This window comes from Hydra viridissima, unplaced genomic scaffold (genome assembly GCF_058129835.1).
Source record: "Hydra viridissima isolate aposymbiotic clone 2 unplaced genomic scaffold, HvirCarnegie_v1 scaffold_2, whole genome shotgun sequence".
Taxonomy (NCBI): domain Eukaryota; kingdom Metazoa; phylum Cnidaria; class Hydrozoa; order Anthoathecata; family Hydridae; genus Hydra; species Hydra viridissima.
In genome coordinates, this window is record NW_028324301.1 from 16752416 (window position 1) to 16775542 (window position 23127).

Genomic DNA, 23127 nt, shown 5'->3' on the forward strand with positions numbered 1-23127 from the left:
ACCTCTAAACCATATTTTCGAGAATCTGGCAAATTTACCAGAATGCAGGCCAATTGAAGATTTTTGATCATTACTGAAAGGACTTGTGTACAAAAATAATTAGAAAGCAAAAACAATCCAACAGCTAGAAGAAAAAATTAGGTATTGTTTGACCGAAGTTGACCCCAACGTCATCCAATAAACTGTAAGACGCACTAATAGTTTAATTGACCGTGTCAGGCAAATGCAATTGAAAATTGTCTTAAGCAAAATAAACAATTCTCTACAATATACTTTTTTTACTTTTAAAAAATATTAAAAAATAAGGAAGTTATGATCCTTTAAACTTTGTGCGAGTTTTTAGTGATAAGTCGTTAAACTCATTTTGAAAAATTGTATCTAAAAATTGTTTTGGTAAATAATTTGCATGAATACATTATTAGTTGACAAGGAATAAATTAACCATTCTAAAGTCACCATTTCTCTATCACTCGTTTTTTTGGTTAAACTAGTTTTAATCTTTCCTTGCCAATCAGATTGAGAATAATTTCCTTTAGGTTTTGGTTTAATGCATATTTATATAATAGTTATTAATATATTTAACTAATAAGCTAATTAACTACTGATAATGATACTTGTTTATCTGGCAATACCAATAATGAAAGTTTTCAGAATCCCTGATCGCTTTAGTAATGTCGTGCGTAGAAACCTAAACATACTACTAAAATGGCTCGTTAAATAATATCAGCTGATGAAAATAAATTTAAATTGTATCCGATTCTGGATTGACAACTGAAAGACTCGGTTTCCGGCAATAATTAATTCAGAACGGTTTTCGAACGCTCTAAGACCATATATATGTCAATTCTTTTAATAGCTCTGGTAGATCGTTAAACTTTAACTGTGGTACTCCACGTCAGTGCAATTATTGTAGCGTATACATTTATGTTAAAAAATATCCCTTTTTAATTTTGGAGAACCTCTAATAGTTGAGATATGCTGCACCATTTTTGAGCATTTGATTAAACCCCGCGTAAAATTGTAAAAGTGTAATCAAGTTATATACTTGAGCGATTGATGTAACAGCTGAATGATGCAATTACTTAAGACTGTTGCTTAGATACATCACTAAAACGTCAGTGGAAAAATAACGTTAATTTATATATCTGCCCCTAGTTTATTTATTTGTAGTTCATATTTTTCTACATCTTCTAAACAGCACCCACAAATATTTAAATAAATATTTACTAGGTTAAAAACAGACTTTTTAAGGAATCCCATAAATGAGGATGTGGAATGGATTTTAAATTTTTGTTGATTAATATTTTGGTAATGTACTTTGGTTATTTTCCTAATTTGCATTTGCTGTCTTCCTGTTACATTTTATAAGATACTCAAAAGAGTTCAAAAATACAATCGAGAGTTAAGAATACAAAAGAGTCTTTAACTCTCATTAAAAGATTATTTTAAAATTTTTAGAAGTCATTACGGAACATGTAAATTTTTTCTATCTAACTTTTACACCCCATTAATTTTCTCTATTTGTATTATTTTCGAGAGCAAATAAAAAAAAATCTTGTGTTTGAAGAAAATGTTTTTTTTACTTGTTTATATTTTTCTTTTTTTTTATTTTTCAATTACATTGGGTAAGCTACTTCTAAACAATTTTTGTGACGGTATAAATCTAAGGACCTGCCTTCAAGTAAAATCATCATTTTTTCTTCTTCCTTAATTTCACTAAACCCAATGTTTTTGCCACGAACGGATAGTCAACTATGCTGTTTCCATTGAGGTAGGGCTTCGTCTCTAACCATTGTAAGATATTCCGTATGACGAATACCAAAAGAAAAACTCGGTCCAGTTCTTTTGTTTAACCAAACCTTTTTAAAAAAAGTTTTATGTTAAGCTTGAAATGACTAAAAGAGAGATGGACTATTTTAACCACAGTATAAAAACCTGATATTTAATAAATTAAAAAAGATCATGAGCTAAATCATTTTATTAAGTATACTTTCAGCTAATATGCAGATAAACATCAACTTTATTTAGATATGAATATATATTCATTTCAGTATCAAAGAAAACGATTTATACCTTTTCGGGTCTGTAAGCCCCTGGTCCTGGTACATTAACTTTGTCTTGGATAGGATCATGACGTCCCTTGATTGTATAAGCTGGACCACGTTTTAAGTATTGATTTGGGTCACAAACCGAATAAGTTCCAGGGCCAGGAGTCTAAATAATCAAGAAATAGTTTCTTATTGTTCAAAGTAAATCTCTAAGAATTCAAAGTTGCCTTTGTACACTTTCTAACTGGGTAACAGTTACCAGTTTTAAAATAAAAAGAAAATAAGCACTTTTTGTGCATCTCCTTGATAAGAGCCTATCTTTGGTCGACCACATATTGAGTAAGCTGGAGCTGAAGAACGCCCAACAGCTGGAGAACCAATTAAAGAAGGTAGTGTGTATTTATTTGGCGCTGGTGATTCATAAAGACGCACTTCTTTAACTCGCCAACCGAATGAATAACTTGGAGCTCTAAAACTGTGTGGTAGAGGATATTTTTCAGGGTTATACTGACCTAAAAATTGCGACAGCATTGTTTGTTAATATTCTAAATATTTTTCTTTACATTTTAATATTTTTTATTCTTTTGTAATAAAAGTCATTTCAACGAAGAAGCTTTAAAAAGTAAACTTAATTTTACATGATTTAAAACTTTACCTGGGGAGGGATAGTTGTTACAAGATTTATCAGTTTGTCTTCCATACAGAGAATATGCTGGTGCAGTAGCTTTGCCTGTTCTTAAAATGAATTGGGGTATCATGTATGCTGGACCTGGAGAACAACTTTCATGCTAAATGAAAATTTTTTATTTACCGTTAATTGATTGTTGTGAAAAAATTTATTAAAAGCTATAAAAGATAATAATAAGATAGCTTAACCTGTGTTAACAGAAAATAATCTAATGTAAATATCTAAAAAATATATTTAAAGTAATTGAAATACATTTTTGTTACTGAATATACCTTGATATTGAAGCGTTTTCCGAAAGTGAAGGCTGGCATCTGTGTTAGAGTGGCATCGTGTTCAATGAATCCAATTGTTCCAGGAAGTTTGTATTTCGCAGGTCCAGGGCCTTTTAACATAGCTGCAATAAGAGGTGCTTTTTTAACTTTTTCAGCACTCTGCATGGTAGCATTAAATGATGGAGGATGGTGGGAGTTGATGACGAGAGTTAGTATAGATTAGTTCGAATAGTTAATAACCATTATATATATACTTAAAATTACGTCAAACCAATTTGACGTCAAATATATTATTTATAAATCACTTTCATTTTATTTCAAGTTTGAATTAATCAAATTTGTGTTAAAAGAACGCCCTACAAATGCACGTAAACCTTCCAAAGTATTCCACTAAAATATTTATTACAACAGTTGAACTTGCGCAATTACCATTATCATACTATATTCGATGATAGGATATACCGGGGCTAGTTGGCTGCAAAGGTAAGTTAGCAAACTGCGTTTAACTGTTAAGTTGACACACTACGTTTAAGTGGGAAGGTTCCATGTGAATTTTGGAAATTCACATGGAACCTTCCCACTTAACTAATTCATCTTTCAGTGTAGTATCAGGGCTACAAGTGCATGCTCTTAGAAGTTATAACGATTGTGTTTTTTTTTTACGAATTTTGTAACTTTTGTAACTATAATTCTTTTTTCAAATTTAAAAAGCAATAGCATTAGCTTCAAGTAAACTCGAATAGATTTAAGTGTTGTATGGTTCACTCTAACTAGTAACAGTTTGTGTTTCTCAATATTTCGCATTTTTGGGGATTTATAAACCATTTTGTGAGCAAAAAGCTTTTGGGATTACAACTTTTCGTATTAGCCGTAAATTCACTAAAGTTATATAACACTACAGATCTACAGACATGAGAAATTATAAAAGAAAAGTAGACAGGCCAGTAAATTCTAAAAATGTTACAAACGAATCGTGTTGATGCTATTTTTATAGAAGGTAAGTCTATTCGATCGATTTAAAGGCAATAAAAATTAAGGTCAAAAAATATTTTTGGATAAAAATTATCAAGAGTTTTCATAAAAAAGATCCACTTGAAATAGATGCTTAATGTTACTAAACTTGTCTCTTTTAATATGGTGTGCCAACTTACCCTTAGTATAGGCAACTTAACCCGGCCTGGGGTAAGTTGGAAAATGTTTTTTTATTTTTTGGAGGCCCCTTCTGAGCCACCACTTTTTTTTTTTTTTTTTTAAATCTTTGACACTTAAACATGCTTGCCAAATTCATATTCATTTGAACTGCAGTTTGATGTCTTCAGAAAATTTCACCCAGATATGCACAAAGCTCAAAAACTAAAACTGTAGCCAACTTGCCCCGGTCTCCCCTACTTTACTTCCATGTTTACGCATATCTAAGAAAATACCTGAAATGTTTTTTTCTCTTATTTTATTTGTTCTTTTATTTTAATTGTTTCTAATTTGTTTTCTTTTTGTTTATCATTTTTTTTAGATATTATTTTTGTGTGAAAAAATATCAAACGAATGGACAGCATGTGACAAATATCTACTTTTCAAATAGAAATTCACCGAAATTTAATTATTAATTTGGTTTGGGTATGAACTATTTTGGGATTAACTGGATGTAGACTTTTCGTTTATAAGCATCTTTAGGGTTATTTTACATTGTTTAAGTAAAATTTTAGTAAAATGTAAAATTAAAGCAATGGAAATCAATCGAGATCGATCAAAATAAATATTTCACAAAATCTTCATTATTTTTCTTTAAAAAAAAAAGGTTTTTTAAAACTTTTCAATATAAATAAAATTTTAAACAACACTAAAGTGCAAATAAATCATAAATAATGTTTAGAAATATACAAGAAAACACAAAACGAATCCAAAAATTTCAAACAACTTTCATTTATGAGATCTGATCAGTTCACGAAGATGCGATTCAAGCTTCACAGCATCTTGAGCAAATTTCCGTATACCTTCAGCTAATTTCTCTGTTGCCATAGCGTCTTCATTAAGTAACCAACGAAATTGCTTTTCATCGAGGGAAACTTTTACAAGATCAAGGTTTTGAGCTACAAAAAAAAAAAAAAAAAAAAATGAATATAAGAAATCATAGTTAAATAAAAAAAAAGCGATGGACATGTTTAAATTTGATGCATATTTACCTTTTTCCAAACTTAATTCTTTGGTCAGACGGTCAGTTGATTTGCTCAATTGGTCTAAAAGTTCTGGTCTAAAAATTGAAAATGCTTATGAACTCTAATATTATTTTAAAAGAATCCAGTCTTAAAAAATTTCGGATGGATTGGATTAAAATTACTTAAAAGATGATGGTAACATAACTAAAACATTTCAACCAAAGTACTCTTAACCACGATATTATAATTATATACTCCAATGTCAACACACCAACAACTTACGATATTGTTAGATTATCACATCCTGCTAAAGCTGTTATTTGCCCAATATTTCGAAAAGATGCACCCATCACAATCGTTTTGTACCCAAACTTTTTATAGTAATTGTAAATTGTAGTCACACTCTTTACACCTACACGAAGCAGCAATATTGAAAAAGAAAGTTACAACAAATAATTTTTACAACTTGATAATAGGTAATTTTACATCTAATCTTTTATCAGTAACTCCTAGTAACTCCTTATAACTTCTTTACAAATTTCTTTTTGTAACTTTAAAGTCTATGTTAAACATATCTTATAAATTAAGCATAGTCAGCAGAAAATCATTCCTAAAGTAAATTCAACTATAACTGAAAATAAAAAGATTCTCTGATGGCTTGCATCGCAAAAACAAGAAGCTGATGATTGTTGGTCAACCTAACTCTGGAAAGCTTTTAAAATCATACCAGGGTCTTCTTTCGGCTCAAATATTTTCTGGCCAGTATTTTTAACATGCCAATCAAATATTCGACCAACAAAAGGAGAAATTAAGGTAACATTTGCTTCAGCACAAGCAACAGCCTATAAATAAATTGTCACTATTAAATTTTAATATTAAAAAAAATTTACCTTTTAAAAAAAATACCAGAAATGATGAATTTTATGCACTGAAGTTAAAATACCTGCGCAAAATTGAACAATAGGGTTAGGTTACATGCTATTCCATATTCTGATTCAAGCACCCTAAATAGAGAGAACTAATTAATACACTCAAGGTCTTATCAAACGATGTGGGGGTAATAAAGTTATCAGCAAAAGAATTTACCAAATAGTAGATTTATAATAGACATTTTTTAAATGCATGCTTGGCACCTATTTAGCAAACAATAAAAAAAAAAGCACTGGGGCCCATATGTTAATTTTTTTTCTTCTTGATTTAAGTTATTTCATTTCAATCGAACAATTCAATCGAACAATTCAATCGAACAATTCAATCGAACAATTCAATCGAACAATTCAATCGAACAATTCAATCGAACAATTCAATCAAACAATTCAATCGAACAATTCAATTGAACAATTCAATTGAACAATTCAATCAAACAATTATGCTACTATTTCAAAAATCCAACAACAAAACAAACTTACTTAGCAGCTTGAATACCTTCCCAAGTCGAACTAAGTTTTATGAGTACACGCGATTTGTCAATACCTTCTTTTTCGTACATACTAATTAATTTGAGAGCTTTCTCAATCTGTGCTTCTTTATCAAATGAAAACCTAACAAAGATATTCAAAACTTACCTTTTTAAATGTTATATAAAACCTTCTATAATGATAAAATGGCAAGAACATAACAATTGAATGGCAACATTTAATTTTGGATTTAAAAAAAATAAACCAAAAAACTTTATACCGCGCGTCAACTTCGGTTGAAACTCTGCCAGGGACAATTTTTAAAATTTCCATCCCAAACTTAACATACTAAAAGATATTTATTTCATAAACTTAAAAATTTTCATTCGGCAAAAAAAAATTAAAAAAAATTAAACTAACTCATCATTTAAAGAAATGCTTAAAGAAGCCTTTAATGTGAACAGTTTTGCCTAATTATTACTCTTGTTCTTGCTTTCAACAGCATCAAGAGCTGTATCAAACTCATGCATAAATTTATTTGATCAAAACTTGTTAACAAAAATTTTATTAAATGTCAAAATCAAAGAACGAACCAATTTATCGATTGCCAATGTAACTTGGTCAGACTCTTCGCTGAAAATATAAAATCAGTTATTACATTTCACATATTTAGAACCATAGACAAAAAGAATCCGGACCGCCAATGTGATAGAACTACGAAAACCACAACACTAATAAATTTAAACCCAATATCTAACTAGTAACGAAATTTATAAGACTTTGCGTAAATTTTGTCTAATTCGATGTAAATTACAAAAATTTTAAAAACAATTGCAGTTTTAAATTACAATTGTAAATAAAATTCTATAGCAAGACTTGACTGTAATCTACAAAAACATTATCAAGTTTTCGTATCGTTTGAGATTTAATTCAGATTTTTTATTGCTTAGAGATTTATTTTTTAATTAATAAGGAATTTTTTTTATAAGAAGAAAAAAAAAAGACTGCAGTTGCAACGATTGCTCCCCCCTCATCGTAATACTTATCGTATAGTACAGTTTTTACTAAGGGTCTGCGTATCTTTATTATTTTGAACCGATAACGATATGAAACGATAACGATATCAAACGATATGAGTTTGTCTATGAAACGATAATATCGGTTTAGTTATTGTTTGAACCGATAACTAAACGATATTTTATCGGTTGAAACGATAATATCGGCTTTTTTATCGGTTTATCGGAATACATAAAAATAACGAGAATACCGATATTTATCGGTATAATAACGATATTTTTTACAATATTCAAAATTTTTTTTTTAAAATGCCACATTTTAGTTCAAATAAATATATTATAAATCTTCAAGTCGAGTCAAGATGTCGTTTTGCCTATCTTTACCGGTTTTACAAGTTAATCCTTCCCAATTGCATATATTATCTAGATGTCTAACTTCACAAAAATTCCGTAAGAAAAAGTGAAGCAAGTTTTTAAAGTTTTTAATGCCGGTATCCATTTTATTTAAACTGGCAATACTTCAGTTTTGTTTTGCTTTGATTTATCATTGGGTCATTTCAGTCTGACAAAACAAACCTGGTTGGCAAAAAATTTGCTTCACTGCGGAAGTGCAAGTTAGACATCTAGTTAATAGATATCATTGATCCTTCCAGACCAATTAAGTAGGATGTCAGGTAAAAACTTTGTTGATCAACTAAAGTCAAAAATGTCGGGAATATTGTCTTCAAGATGCAATTAACGTGTTAATGTATTTAAGATAATAAAGTGTGTCGGTGTTAACGCATGTAATGTCTTAATGTATTTAATGTGTCGAAATGGCGCGGTTGAAAGACTGTATAAAAATGGATTGTAGTTTGTAAACTGTATGATTCGCAGTCAGATGGGAAAAATAATATCAAATTCAAAAAGAAAACAGTGACTCTTTAATGTCTCAGAGAAGTCACAAAAAACATTGAAATTTAATCAATTTTGAAGGTAAGATATGATAAATTTTGTTTTATTTTATTTGTTACAATATAGCAGTATGTATGAAATGTCTATTTTTACTTTGTTATTAAACTTTTTAAGTGAAATATGGTTAAACTTAGATAACAAAAATTATCATCGCTACAGGTTGTTCAAAGTAGTAAAAGAAAAGATAAATTTTTGAAATATTATTTTAATAACTTGATATTGTTGTAAAATTTGAAATAACAGTTATTTAAAATGTCCGATAGAAATTTTATTGTTAAAAGCTTTCTCATTTTTTGGGAAAAGGCTAGTTTTCGAGAGTGAGTCAAAGTGACTAGTTGGACAGCATTATTGCCCACATAAAATTGTTTTTTTTGTGAAGTAAAAGATTCTTTTTCTTATTTAGTTTAGAAGTTTGAACTTATAAGTCAGTTGCCAGCATCATGCCGTGTCCAAGAACGGAAATCTGGAACTTCTTTGAAGAAGAGGTGACTCAAAGTGAGGCTGGTAAAAGAGTCGTCCAAGCAAAGTGCAAGCTCTGTCCGGCAGTTGTCAAGGTTGCAGATCATAACACTTCTGGGATGAGGTCCCATCTTTTTAGAAAGCATCCATTTGAATTTGCCCAGATTGAACTAGACAAGTCAGAGAAGAAGAGGAAGGCTGATGTTGCTTTTAATGAGTTTGAACAGGTATTATATGACAGTTATGAAAAAAAAGTTTTAAATTGAGTATTTCTATATTTATAATGTTCAAAGTTGAAATACTACAATGTATTGCAGGCTTTAGCCACTTTACAGTGTGTACATTGTAATGTAAAAATTTTACAACTTTTTTTTAATTTTACAGATATACGACGAGGATGAGTCCTATGAAAAGTTTGGAGTCAGCCATTAAAAAAGCCACAGAACTGTCATCTCTATGCCACAAGTCCTCTTTGTCAGAACAGCGAATCAAGAAGGAGATTCGAAACATGTTGGATGACAACGACACAGTTGACAAGAAGGAATTAAAGTATGTGAAAATTATCTCGCTTGTCAAAACCCGCTGGAACTCCACATTAATGATGATTGACAGTATTGTAAGGATGAGAAGACCTTTGAGCTCAATCAGGGATAATCCAGGTTCTGACCCTAACAAATTTGCACCCGCTATTCCCAGTGAGGATGAGTTTGACCTCTTTGACGAAATTTTGCCAATTTTAAGGAAAATCTCGGACATTTCGGAAAGCTTCTCTGCTGACAAGAAAGTCTCCATTCACAGAGTTATCTCTCATCTGTATGGATTGAAATACCGACTTCTGCAAGCTATTCGTGGTGGCCTGTCTCCTACTGCTGAGATGTTTTACCAAAAACTAGTTAAAGCCATTGATTTCCGGTTTCCAGAATATGGAGCAACCAACTTGCACTATTCAGTCGCCAACTTACTGAATCCTCTGTACAAGGGCCAGGCTTTGAAAAAGATTGGTGGATTTGATGAGGCCTATGATGCTCTTATTACAAAATCTCAGAACCATCAAGAATGGATCCAGGCATCACAAGAGATGGAGGCCAGGCAGCTAGAAGAGGCAAGATCTCAAGGTTCCCAACCTGATGACGACCCTTTCTTTGATTTGGCTAGTGACGTCCTAGTTAGAGTTACCTCCGCCCCAGCTGATCAGTCTTCCATTACTATTGAATGGGAAATGTACCTCAAGGTACCTGCAGTAACTGGATTGGATGTCTTGGACTTCTGGAGGACCAACAAACACAAGTTTCCATTGTTGGCAGAATCTGCAAGAAAATGGCTTTGTGTGCCTGCATCTAGTGCTTTGTCAGAGAGAGCTTTTAGTGCTGGAGGTGCTATTGTCTCCTACAAACGAACCAAGTTGCAACCAGAACAAGTAGAGAAACTCCTGTATATCCAGCAAAACTATGTCAAAGTTAAGATCAAGAAATCGTTGCTCACTTCTGCTGAAGAACAAGCCGATGAAGCTGCTGCCGTTGAAGGACCTGCCTCTCCGTCTCCTGCTGCCTCTCGTGCCAGTACTCCAAATGTGGTTGATCTGACAGTTGAAGGCAATTATTAGTTTGGAACTTTAAACAGAAGCAAAAATTCAGAAATTTATTATGAATTTATATTTCCTTAAGTTAAATAAATTATGAAATAGAACAATGTATTGTTTCATATTGTTTCATATCGGTATTTATTGGTAACTCTCGTTTGAAAAAGTGAAGCAACACTGTTCTCCAAATAGACCGCCAGGTTGAAACTCTCCCCACTCCTGATTTTTTTACATTTAATCAATCATATGCATTAGTAAACAGAATATATGTTGTCAGAAAAATCTGAACTAAGTGCTAAATATGTATATTTTCAAAATTAAAACGCATAATTTTTGGCTTTTTTTCTTCCAAAGTTTTAACAGTCAGCCATTATGGTAATCAAAATAATCCATTTATATTTGTTTATTTCATTTACAAAAAAACCATAATATAAATACATTTGTATCACAAATGATATTAACGTTAATCAAAAAGGCAAAACGACATCTTGACTCGACTTGAAGATTTATAATATATTTGAACTAAAATGTGGCATTTAAAAAAAAAAAATTTGAATATTGTAAAAAATATCGTTATTATACCGATAAATATCGGTATTCTCGTTATTTTTATGTATTCCGATAAACCGATAAAAAAAAGCCGATATTATCGTTTCAACCGATAAAATATCGTTTAGTTATCGGTTCAAACGATAAGTTATCGTTTCATAGACAAACTCATATCGTTTGATATCGTTATCATTTCTTATCGTTATCGGTTCAAAATATCGGTTCATATCGATATACCGATAACGATACGCAGACCCTTAGTTTTTACAAGCCGATTAGTACGATGAGGGGGAAAGCTTGACTAGTGTCGCTAGAAACACTTAAAATAAATGCACCTTTCGATATTCAATATTCAAAATAAGAAACTAAAAGTTAAATGTCTATTTATCAAAATTTCATTGTTAACTACTTTTCAAATTTCTTGAAATCCAGGAAATGTTTAAAAACGTTGACATCTACGAAAACTTTCTTTTTTACGCTGAAATAAGACATTTCCAAATTTGTTTTATAAAATGTTATAAAACTACGCCTTAGGTGAACGAATTTCGTGAAAACGTTATTTTATAACGGAAAAACTTCACAATTAAAAAAACTACGACATACCTTCGTGATTAAAATGATAGAAAATGACAAATGTTTAATTACGTCACACCTTTTTTATACAACGAAAAAATTGTTTAACATTTTTAGCATCGTTTTTGATTTTTTTCGTGAAGTACGAAAAAATTCGCTCAAAAGTGCTCTTAAAATTCTACCTTGTTTCTAGTATAGCAGACCTGACAGCCTCGCTAACTAAAGAATTATATTCAGGCATTTGACTTGCTTGCAGGATAAGCGAGGGATTGGTTGTAGCATCGGTAGGCTTGTATTGGTCAATGGCTAAGTGCGAAACACATACGATTGATAACAACTCAAAAAATAATAAAATGTAACTCTCCATCAATATCATAAACGACTAAAATTCATACCTTGAAAATTTCCAGTGTCAGCCACTACGGTCGTAAAGATTTTCAACTGATCCAACACAGACATTTTATTATGATTTTTTTTTTCGCTAATGAAAGGGGCGAACATAAATAACTAGCAAATAAAACAGAAAAAGAGAAGAAAACACAGACCAGAAATAAATAGCGAAACCGCCAAAAATTTCTTTAAATTATATTTACATTTTGTTTTTAAAAACGGTTTTATCAATTAAAGCGTTAAATTAGAATTATTGAAAAATTCTAAAAGAAAAATCTTAATATCATCATAAAAGTGGTTTATTTCATAAAATATTTCACTTTGTAATATTGGATATCATTGTTTTAGGCAAACATGGAGACAACACAGACACCAAAATTTCTCATAAAAAATCAAAATAACAAAATTAAACTTTTATCTTTTTTTTAGTAGTAAAAGCAAAAAAAAAAAACAAGACAAAACAAAAAAAATACAAAAAATTTTTACGATACAAAATGTAATTAAAAATATTAATATAAAGAAAAAAGTTTTTTTTTACAAAAACGCATTTTTTTTAAAAGCGAGCATGAATTGTGCATAAGAACACACTTTGTACTTCTCAATTGTTCAACATTCAAAACATATTGTTAATATGATTGGGCTTTTCGCAAACCAATATCACCATAGAAACAGATTAAGCGTCATTGAAAAAAGTCAGCAGACTACGTCAACTTTTAACCCCATTGGTTCTCCATATTTTTAATGCTTTTTCTTTGGATTGTCGGGGAGTTTTTTGTTTTCTAAAAATCAAACTTAATGCAATATTTGTAAATACACATAAAAGATAATAATTGATCAAAGTGTACGGTCTTTACTTTGAAATGTTTGCAAAAGTAAATTTTTTTCTTTACATTTTAAAGGGATTACCGTTCGCCATTCCTCAACTCCATCCTCTCGGCAACAGTTAATTGCTTTGTTTCCTCCTTAGCGTCTCTACAAAAAAAAAGCACTTTATTTTTCAAAACAAAAAGCACTACAGGAAAAACAAATTACAATAATCTTAAATTCAAAATAATTATCAGGGGTACACTTAAATACCATAAAATAAGATTTGTAATACATAAAACAGAAAATATTTGTTAACTTATTCATATTTTTCAAAACAACGTTTTTTTTGTGCGATTTAAGAAATTGAAATTAAAAAAAAAATTTCGAAAATATATAAATAAACCACTTTTTATGATTTTCATGGAAAAGCATCTTGTTTTGTTTTTAAATTTGCATCCGACTATTTAACAATGCCTAAATAACGACTATTTAACAATGATTAATTAATAATGACGAGAGAGTACCATTAGCAACATGTGTTTCTTGCAGATCTAATCTCTCAAAGCACTGTAATGGTAAAACAAAAGTTGTGTCTCAACTTTACAACTTTGAGACAATTGAAATTAAATCTCTTACACGTTTTTCTACTCTCTGTGAACGTTTGATTTCTAAAATTTCAAAACTCAGAGGAAAAGAAAAACACCCCCGGAGGAGAGTTCAAGATTCAGCACCAGAAGTTACACAGTAAATCTCACAAACTTCTGAAAAACTTTGTACTGAGTGCCTGTCAACTTATTGACCATGGATTCCCTCACTACTGCACTCCTGGATAACAACAGCAGTTTTGGCATCAAAAGATACATCTCCCCAATTGTACAATTAAGCTTAGTTAACCAAGTGGAAAGCTCTTGCCCTTGAGAAAAGGTATTTCAATTTCAATTTTTATTCAATTTTTTTTAACAAAGAAAAATATTACACTGCAAATTTTTGTTGCAACCAGGTATTTAAATGAAATTTTTTCCTTGATAAGAGCCTCATTAGCACAACAGCTGTTTAAAGAACCACAAACAACAGAAAATATGGTGCACATTCAGCAGAATACTGGACTCTTAAACAATGGGATGAGAAAACAAGGATTAGCTCTGGACCAAATCATTTCAGTCAGATTGGTGAAACCAAATATTCAGCAAAAATTTACTCAAGGAGGTAAAAAACTTAGTGATTACTTCACTGTCAGCAGCATTACTTTGGGAGGGAGCAATCAGAAATGCAATGTCGTTCACTGTAAAAGCCTAAACAGCATAAGTGATATCTTCTTGGCTTTTAGAAAACTAACAGAGTTATCAATTTTAAAAATCGGGATTGATGTAGGAAGGTCATTTCTAAAATTTAGCTTCACTCACATTATGGTAAATGAAGATGAAACACCACCACAAACCCCAATGTAGAAGACAATCAAGTTGATGTCTCCAAAAGCCCAAAAACAACAAGTGTCAGGCAGCAAGTATTGGTAGCACTTTCAAAAAACACTGCAGAGAACTATCACAATCTGAAAGCTATTTTTGACTTGATCCAAGTGCAAGCAAAATACTACATGGATTCATTGGTCATTTCTTGCAGCCTAAAACTGGCAAACATTTTTTGTGGTATTCAATCCCATAGAAGTAAACATCCATGATGTGATGCTTCATCCATAAAACCTTTGAAGCTGTGGCCAACCTTGAGCTTTTGGTAAGATTAGGAGACAACATTCTACATTCATCAGTACAGGAGAGGATACCAGGAAGTCAAAGGAGTCCACAAATGTGATTCACTTGCCATTGGTTGAGTTTCCAGATGATAAGTTTGTCTTTGAGGCTATCCCAGCAATGAAGCTCTAATTGTTACTGGAAGTAGTGAACCATTTGTTTTAAAATCTCTGTAAACTTTGGCCAGATGTCAAGGAATAGCCATCAGCTCTTGATATTTCTATTCAGCCCTATCATGGAGAACACTACAATTAGAATGACTGCATGAAACTCTTAAGAAAATTAAACAAGTTGAAAGAGCTTGCTGCATGCAAAAAATCTAGCCAGCCTCATGGCTTCATCCAATCACTTGCACTTTTTAAGGATGTTGCTGCTGCATGCTTTGGCAATATTTTGGATCCTGATTATCAATCCATGATAATCAGGATCCAAAATATTGAAAATAAAATATACCAAATGTAACTAAATGATTGAGACTGAATCAATAAGTTAATAAAATTAAATTTGTAACATTTTGTGTTTTATGAAAGAATTTCTGGGATAAAGTTTTGTACTTAAAACAGGTGGCCTTAGTTTATGTATAAAAAAATATATATATCTTCTTTGGATGTGGGATTTAAACTTAAGTAGTTATGAACTTCCATTTGCATCACCCCCTCAAAAAGATTTCCTTAAAGTATTTCATTGATATTAGGGTCCCTAATTTACAAACCATGGTGACTTAAAACCGAAAAAGTATTTAAATTGATCGCCATCAAATATTATATATTCATCAAATCTATAGCTTTAGAGGTTATTCTTAAGGAAGATGAGGCAGGTTTCCTATTTCAGCTCAATCAACTTCTACTGGTTCTTCTTTGCCATATGTGGTCTGGTATTGTTTTAGAGCAAAAGAACCTTCCTTTATTTTGGAGTAACAGACAAGATCTTAGCAGTTTTAAAGATGTGCGGGGGCTGCACACAGTAAATCACTGCAGTAATTAAATGATTTCTAATCACTTCATGATGAACAACTCCAAATCTGGCCCACCAAATACACAAAAGCTTGAGCAGATGAAAGCCAGTTTTGGGGAACTTCAGGAACGGTACACCTGGATTTTTGACTTAACTTTTATCACTTTATTATCTACATTGATATCTTTTCAAGTTTGTATAGAAAATAAAAATAAAAATATGAACTACAAATGGACTTTATAAAGGTTATGCAAAATGTCAAAATAAATCGGACTGATTTTTTAAACTGTTAATTGTATTAGTCATAGTAGTGATTCAAATAAATGAATTTTTTGTGTAGAAACATGACTGCTCATGTTTCTACACTCAGTTCCATTCTTCAGCCCATTTTTTTACTATCAAAACCTAAAAAATGTATTTTTTTTTCTTATTTAAAAAAATTTAGATGACAATTTTCAATTTATATGACAATTTTCTGTAACAGTTACGTTGTTTATCAAGAAAACTGTTCTACTCAACCTTTGAATAAAGAAAAGCACAAAAAAATTGTTTGAAATGTAATTCTGAGTTGTAGGACAAAGATGACTTGTAGGACAAAGATGGCACATAATATGCCCTATGAAACAAAGATCATTGAAACCTTCATTGTTATATTGTTTTATCTCCAAACAATATCAGGCTTCATAAAAACAAATTAAGAAATAGATTGATTTTTCAAAAATAAACATTAGTATCGATCACTAATAAATGTTTGAAACACTTTGGAGCATAGAAATAAAAACGAGATGTGGCAATAAAATGGGTGTGGCAATTTATTTAAAGCCTACCATTTATTATGAGAGAAGATTCTTGGTGAGAAAAGATTCTACCTATAGTAAATCACAGCACCATCATCATTTATTAACAATGGATATTCGCCAAGCTTCTGGGAGACCTGATCCCAATTTAGCTCACAATTTATGTCTGGTAATGCAACTAAGCATGGGAAATTTCCATTTGCCTAAAAATAATAATTGTAATTTTAGTTTTGCTAAAAAAAGTAATTACTTACCAAAAAAAAAAAATTATATGATTTCATCTCTTAACAAAAGATTGGTTGTGATTGATTTTTGTTTGTGGAATGTAGAAAATTTAAAAAAATACCTTTGCTATGCTAATTTGGTCTGTTGGTATGCCACTTATTTCACTTAACTAAGCATTAAAACAAAACATAATCATAATAAAAGATAATTTCTTTTAAAAATATAAATATACATATAAATTGAGTTTGATTTAGATAGCTTTTGTGATAAACTAATAAACCTAGACATTTTTACTTCGTTTTATGCAATCAAATTTGATAAACACTATTACTTGTTCATTAGCCATGTATTAGCAACACTTGAAAGTTACTAATAATTCATTGTTATTGTATTTCAGTTACAACATAATTTGGAATAGTTTAAAAACGAAAAGAATTTTAATGCACTTGGTACCTTCCTTTTTAAGTTATCTAGAGTAGTATCTTTATACAAAATTATTTCTTCAAGTTGGTCAAGTTTATATTGGGATGGTCTCCACCTTCGTGCATACAAATTTAAGTAATCTTCATTTACAATGATATCATTTTCTAAAACAAAATACAAAATTTAAATAAACTCATTCAGAAAAAAAACAAACAGGGTGTTACAATTAAATTTTCATAATAATAAAAAAAAAAAAATCTGAATACTAACAAAAACTTTCGCTTAAAGGTTTTGGCTGTGATTTTTACCATTTGTAAGTGGGGAAAAAAACAAAAAAACATGAAATTTTTCTCATAAATGATGATAACAGTGACACAAGTAAATTCTATGGATAAAATAAATTTTTCAAATATTTTCTTGTTTATCTTTTGTTATTTTAAAATACTTTAGGCTTTTGAATTTGAAATAATAAACATTATTTTAAGTTTTTAATCAATCTTAATACTTGAAATATTTAGCAACAGTTTCTTTGTATGCAGAGATTAATTTCATTTCAATATGATACAAATAGTTTTATGAGAGAAATATGATACAAATAGTTTTTATGAGAGAAATAGATTTGAATATAAGACATTATGGAAATCTTAAAATTGAGATGCAATTTTTTCAAAAGGATTAACATATTTTTTTAAAAGTAATATTACTTTCAGATATATATTAGCGATTTTTTTAAACATGCTAAATTTTTTAAATATCAATATTAAATTATAAATAATATTAGCTGATTTTTAATGATACCTTGCAGCAACTCCACAAGAAGCTCAGCACCAAAAGTTATTTTTATGTCAATCTCAAACTTATAATTGTTTGTATAAATACGAGAAGGATTTTTATAAGATTTCCCTCGAATACGAATCCTGTAATATATGAAAATGTAGCAAAGTAAAATAAACTTAAATGTAAAAAAAAAAAAAAAAAAACCAAACAGAAAAAAAAACAAAACAAACAAAAAGTACCACAGCAGAATAAATTATAATGTAAAAGTAATTTTCTGAAAAACTCTTCCATTAAACTTATTCAAATTTCTATAAATTTATCATAACCCATTTGATAGTTATTCGAAAAATAATTAATTTGATTGTAATATTTAAAATCTATATAAAGCTTAAACCGTTTGATGGCTATGTTTGGAAGTTTTATTCAAAATAAGCAAAAGTAAATTTACACTTGCTGAAAAAAAAACAAAAAAACAACAACCTTTCTAATGTATAATCCTTTCCCAATCTATTTAACTCTAAGAGAATCTGTTCTTTGAATTCATAAACTGCCATACCTTTACACACCACAGCTTCCATAAAGAATGTCATAGGCTACATCAAAAATAGAATTTAAACATTTTTCACTTTCATCACCACAAAAATGGTTGAAGCAAATGCATACACAGTAATCATAACTTAAATTATAACCATTAATTAGTCATAATTATGACAGGATGGGTTCTTCAGCCATGTTTTTGATCATAGTAAGTGGTACTTAAGTACTTACAAGCCAATATGTAATTAATAGTGTACAAATAAGATGGTTATAATTACAGCAATTATATCAAATTAGCATGACTTAATATATTACATAAAAATAAAAATTGATAAAAATAAAATATAAATACAACTAAAAAAATGAAATACAAAACACTTTTTAAATAAAATTATAAAAATAGTTCCTTTCAATTTACATACAGTACTGTGAATAAGTTTTAGCCCACCATAAGTTTATAATTATTTTTGATTTTATCATAAAAATATAAAGGACTTATGAAGTAAAAAAGGTTTATAGACACATATATTATAAACAAAAATATCTAGAAATAACTTGATAAAATATGATACAAAAAGAAAGAACAATTAATATTTTGTATGCCCGCCTTTTGCGTTGATCACAAAAGCGAATCTCATGGGAATTGATTCATATAAATTTGTAATGAAATTTTGTGGAATATTGCCCCACTCTCTTTTTAATATTCGAAAACATTCTTCAACCTTTTTGGGGTTATATTCAGCCTTCTTTTTTTGTATCCAAATAATCCCAAACATGTTCAATAATGTTCAAATCTGGACTTTGAGGAGGCCAGTTCAATACTTCAAGAACTCCCTCCTCACACATGTCCTGTAAATATTTTTTGGCCACTCGGGAACAATGTTTGGGATCATTGTCTTGCTGTAGAATGAAACTATTACCAATTAGTCTCATTCCAGATGGTATTGCATGATGTCTTAAAATTTCTTTATACTGTTCTCCTGTCAGCTTGCCATCAATTCTGATTAAATCACCTACTCCAGATGATGAAATACAACACCAAACTAAAACAGAACCTCCCCCATGCTTGATTGTTGGATGTAGACAATCAGGGCGATAAGCCTCTCCTACCCTTCTTCTTACATACTGTTATCTTCTGCTATCGAACAACTCAAATTTTGATTCATCTGTGTATAGTACACGGTTTAAAATTTCTTGTGTCCAATTATTATGCTGTTTTGCATATTTAAGTCTTTTTTCTTTATTGCCACGACGTAGTAAAGGCTTTCGAACTGCAGCACCCCATTTGTCCCAGTCGCAGCCTGAATGTCTTGGGCTAGTTCACTGGAGGTTTTTTCTGATTTCGCAGAGACACATTTTTAAAATACTTTATGTCATGTTTTGTAAGCTTTGGAGGTCTTCCACTTCGAACTTTATCCTCAAGAGACCCCGTGTTTTTAAATTTTTTTATAATTTCTCTAATGGCTGTCCTTGAATATTTTTTTTTTGGACAATTTGTCGTTGAGAATAACCTTCTTCATGAAGCACAATAATATTTTTACGTTCCAGTAGTGGAACTTTGCCCATTTTTTTTACTTAAATAACAATAAAAATAATAATACAAAAGAAAAAAAAAAAAAAGTAAAGTAGAAGAAGTTTCGCTCTTAAAAAAACAAAAAATAATATTAAACACACAGTTTCTATGAAATATCTTTGTAAACTGTACTATCATCTAATATGAAGTCTTCACAGCAATAAATAAAAAAAATGCAAGAGCAAACTAAAAACAAACGAGCTGATACAAATTGGGTTTAGATCAACATACAATAAAAATAAACACGTTAGATATCGAAGTATAAAAATCTATGTGAAATTTTGAAAAATATTGCTTTTGTTTGTTAAAATAGTGTTTAGTATTGTTTGAAGTTAGACATTATTTTATATAAAAAAATAATTGGAAGCTATTATTCAAAATCTGTTAAAAAAACACGAGTTTTAGTAAGTGGGCTAAAACTTATTCACAGTACTGTATATATAAAAAAACAAAAAAATTAATCAAAACTAATCAAAATTTATCAAAATATAATAGAAATATTCTTGCAAACAATAATGTAAAATCAATTAAGCATTGACACTTGGTTTTTCCATTAACAACAAAAATAACTAAGTACAAAGTTCTATTATTAGTTTTTTAAGATCAAATTTTCTGTAGTTTTTTTTTATAAAAGAACTTTTATGTTTTTTTAAATGTTATGAACAAAAAAAAACAAATGTTTAACCTCTTCATTATTGGGTTCAAAAAGATAAACTTTAATTCTTGATTCACCAGTCATTAATGCTCTGCCTAATTTGATGACCATCTGAAATAAAAGATTGAATAAAATTACTCAATGTCTTGCATGAATGATAATTTGCATAGTCAAAATTAATATAATATTATTGTTATATCAGACTATCATAATGTTATAAATTCCACAATTAAAAGAATAGCTGGATTTTAAAATTAAAGTTGACTTTTTTAAAAAAAGATACCATGTATAGAGGTGTACAAGTCAACCTCTTACTTTTAACTGAAAATAATAGTTTAATGTTTTATAACCAACATAAATCAAAACCTATTTATCACAGATTACCATTTTCATCTTCTTACGCTCTTAAGGAATGCTTTTGCACTTAAGGAATATTTTTGATTCTTTCTAAATGGCTTAAAGTCTGGAATTTATACACTGGTATATATAATGCTAAAGATGATTTTTAAAATTAATGCTACTTCCATAAGAAGCATTAGTGTTTTTCAAATCTTCATTCTCTGAGATGTTGTTAAATGGATTAACACTAAATGGTTTTGAACCTTTAAACCTTACAAGTAGCGCACTTTATAAGTATATATTTTACAAAAATACAAACAAACTTTTATGTTTCCTCTAAAAAATACTTAAAAAAAAAATAATAATATTTTATTGAAAAACAGTGTAGCAGAAAGTTTAAGGACACTTGATACTATTTCATACTTTTATCAAATTACAAAAGGTTTAAAAAAGTGTTTCAAATGATTCTATTTTCTCAGTACTTTGTAGGGCAACCCTTTAAATTAATCACTGCTTTGTATCAGCATTACATTGAATGTACTAATTTGAGTGCATCAAGTGGAATTTGAATAATTCATTCACATTTGTTGGTTTTTGATTAGTTAATTTCCGGTAAATCTGTTTACATAGATTCTGACAATGTTATATAATTAATCATTAATTATATTATAAATATTATAAAAATATCATATTATATGAATATTAAAATATTATAGGATTTAACTTAGGGATGGCCAAAAAAGAATTCAAATTTTCTTGTGATCAAAAAAATTTTAATGGAGCCTGCTGTATGTTTTAATTGTCTTGCTGAAAATTCCATCCTCCTCACATTTTATCTTTTGCATGTGTTAGCATTACCTTCTCAATAATGTCCTTGCATCTGTATTGATCACCAATATTTCCAATATGACAAATAGGACTGATTCCATCTTGAAAAAAACATCCCTACACCACGGTATTACCACACCATGCTCAATAGTTGGAAGTTGGTACTTGGATTGAGTCTTTGACCTGGTGGACAACAAATATACCTAATATCATCTGAACCGAATAACGTAAACTTAGATTCATCTCTCCATAAAAAGTTTGACCACTGTTGTGGCTCTTTTCTTTCACTTTTTATTCTTCGCCTGCCTGATTGTGATTTATTCCTAATACTTCCAGTTTCAGGATATTTCTTTAAATTGGCTCAAACAACGCTTAAGGACATATTTAAATAAGTTGAAATTTGATCAATTGAAATATTATACTCCTCAGCACTAGATATCAATTTTTTCACTGGAGAAGTAATTTTTTTTTGCTTTTCCCATTTGTATTTAAGTTATAAAAATCTCAAACTTTAATTTAATCAACAAAATAAAAACTTTGCATTTTGATTGTAAATAATATTTACATTGGTCACTACTGCTGTCCTTGGACTCACACCTATCCAAAAATGGTCCCAACCTCAATTTTGAGGACCAAAAAACGACCGATGGGGCATTAATCTGCAAGGTCTCAGATATTACCAGAAGTAAAATTTAAAATCTAATCTCTATAGCCAAAGGAGAAAAACACATTTAAAGTTTATAGCATTTTGCGCAACTCATCGCACTTGGAGCCCCGTTGTAAATCTATTTTGTTTTTTTTTTCACTTTTGGGTTATGGAGTTTTTAAAAAATATCAAAAACTCTTCACATATATGTGTTGGCTATAACCTGACAAAAAATCAGCACTTTAACACTTGTGGTTTGTGTACAGGGACCTAAAGTATAGGGTATGGCACTAAAAGCCTCTTTAAAAAGAGACAACGGATGCTTTACGTTTTTATTTTAACCTTATTATCGACTATGGAAGTTTCAAAATTTAGTAGAATGAAGCCTTGGCATTTATCTTTCAGGCAAAAAAAATAGAAGCAAGATATCTTTTATCTGTGCAAAGAATATAGCTCTTAAAGTAGGAATCTCGCCTTTGAAAAAACGGCCAAAATATAGCAGCTTTTTGTGGTTTTTATGCTTTTTAAAGATTCAAAGTTACATCAAGTAACTAATTTAGTAACAACATCATGTGACTAGTGGATATGGGATTCTAAGGTTGTTAGACTTCACATTTGTGTGTACTTTGTCTGCAAAAAGAGTGCTTTTTTTGTCCAAGTTTGTATAAAAATGGGGAAGAAAACACATAGTTAGAGGCATTTTTTCTAATTATTCTGAACTTTAAACACATAAAAAACTC

At 29.9% G+C, this 23127-nt stretch overlaps 3 protein-coding genes across 17 annotated transcripts in view; all 3 read right to left on the bottom strand.

Annotated features, from left to right (window-relative positions):
• Positions 1 to 1560: 1560 nt before the first annotated feature.
• Positions 1561 to 3260, bottom strand: LOC145189086 (ciliary microtubule associated protein 1A-like). The gene is made up of 5 exons (XM_080065660.2): positions 3009 to 3260; positions 2704 to 2836; positions 2337 to 2560; positions 2074 to 2214; positions 1561 to 1859 (listed from the first exon to the last, which is right to left on the bottom strand). The coding sequence occupies exons 1-5, from the start codon at positions 3171 to 3173 to the stop codon at positions 1749 to 1751; spliced, it is 774 nt and encodes a 257-aa protein (XP_079921786.2). The 5' UTR covers positions 3174 to 3260; the 3' UTR covers positions 1561 to 1748.
• Positions 3261 to 4750: 1490 nt separating this feature from the next.
• On the bottom strand, positions 4751 to 12345 carry LOC145181916 (transaldolase-like). Its single transcript, XM_090080698.1, has 10 exons — positions 12084 to 12345; positions 11871 to 11994; positions 7152 to 7191; positions 6839 to 6906; positions 6571 to 6702; positions 6105 to 6165; positions 5889 to 6003; positions 5444 to 5573; positions 5189 to 5256; positions 4751 to 5095 (listed from the first exon to the last, which is right to left on the bottom strand). Exons 1-10 carry the CDS (start codon positions 12187 to 12189, stop codon positions 4926 to 4928), a joined length of 1014 nt encoding a protein of 337 aa, XP_089936824.1. The 5' UTR covers positions 12190 to 12345; the 3' UTR covers positions 4751 to 4925.
• Positions 12346 to 12476: 131 nt separating this feature from the next.
• The window catches only part of LOC145181896 (ubiquitin carboxyl-terminal hydrolase 47-like), a 32271-nt gene continuing 21620 nt past the window's right edge, over positions 12477 to 23127 (bottom strand). For 12 of the 15 annotated variants that reach the window (XM_090080690.1, XM_090080694.1, XM_090080684.1 and 9 more), the window contains 8 exons: positions 20605 to 20685; positions 18290 to 18402; positions 17831 to 17949; positions 17063 to 17196; positions 16731 to 16778; positions 16457 to 16587; positions 12985 to 13050; positions 12477 to 12857 (listed from right to left, as the gene is read on the bottom strand). In XM_090080690.1, the coding sequence (XP_089936816.1) occupies positions 12785 to 12857; positions 12985 to 13050; positions 16457 to 16587; positions 16731 to 16778; positions 17063 to 17196; positions 17831 to 17949; positions 18290 to 18402; positions 20605 to 20685 (765 nt within the window). In that variant the 3' untranslated portion in view covers positions 12477 to 12784. Of the gene's footprint in view, positions 12858 to 12968; positions 13051 to 16414; positions 16588 to 16730; positions 16779 to 17062; positions 17197 to 17830; positions 17950 to 18289; positions 18403 to 20604; positions 20686 to 23127 lie in introns of those variants that run through there. The other 3 variants (XM_090080697.1, XM_090080689.1, XM_090080688.1) reach the window with 2 other exon arrangements.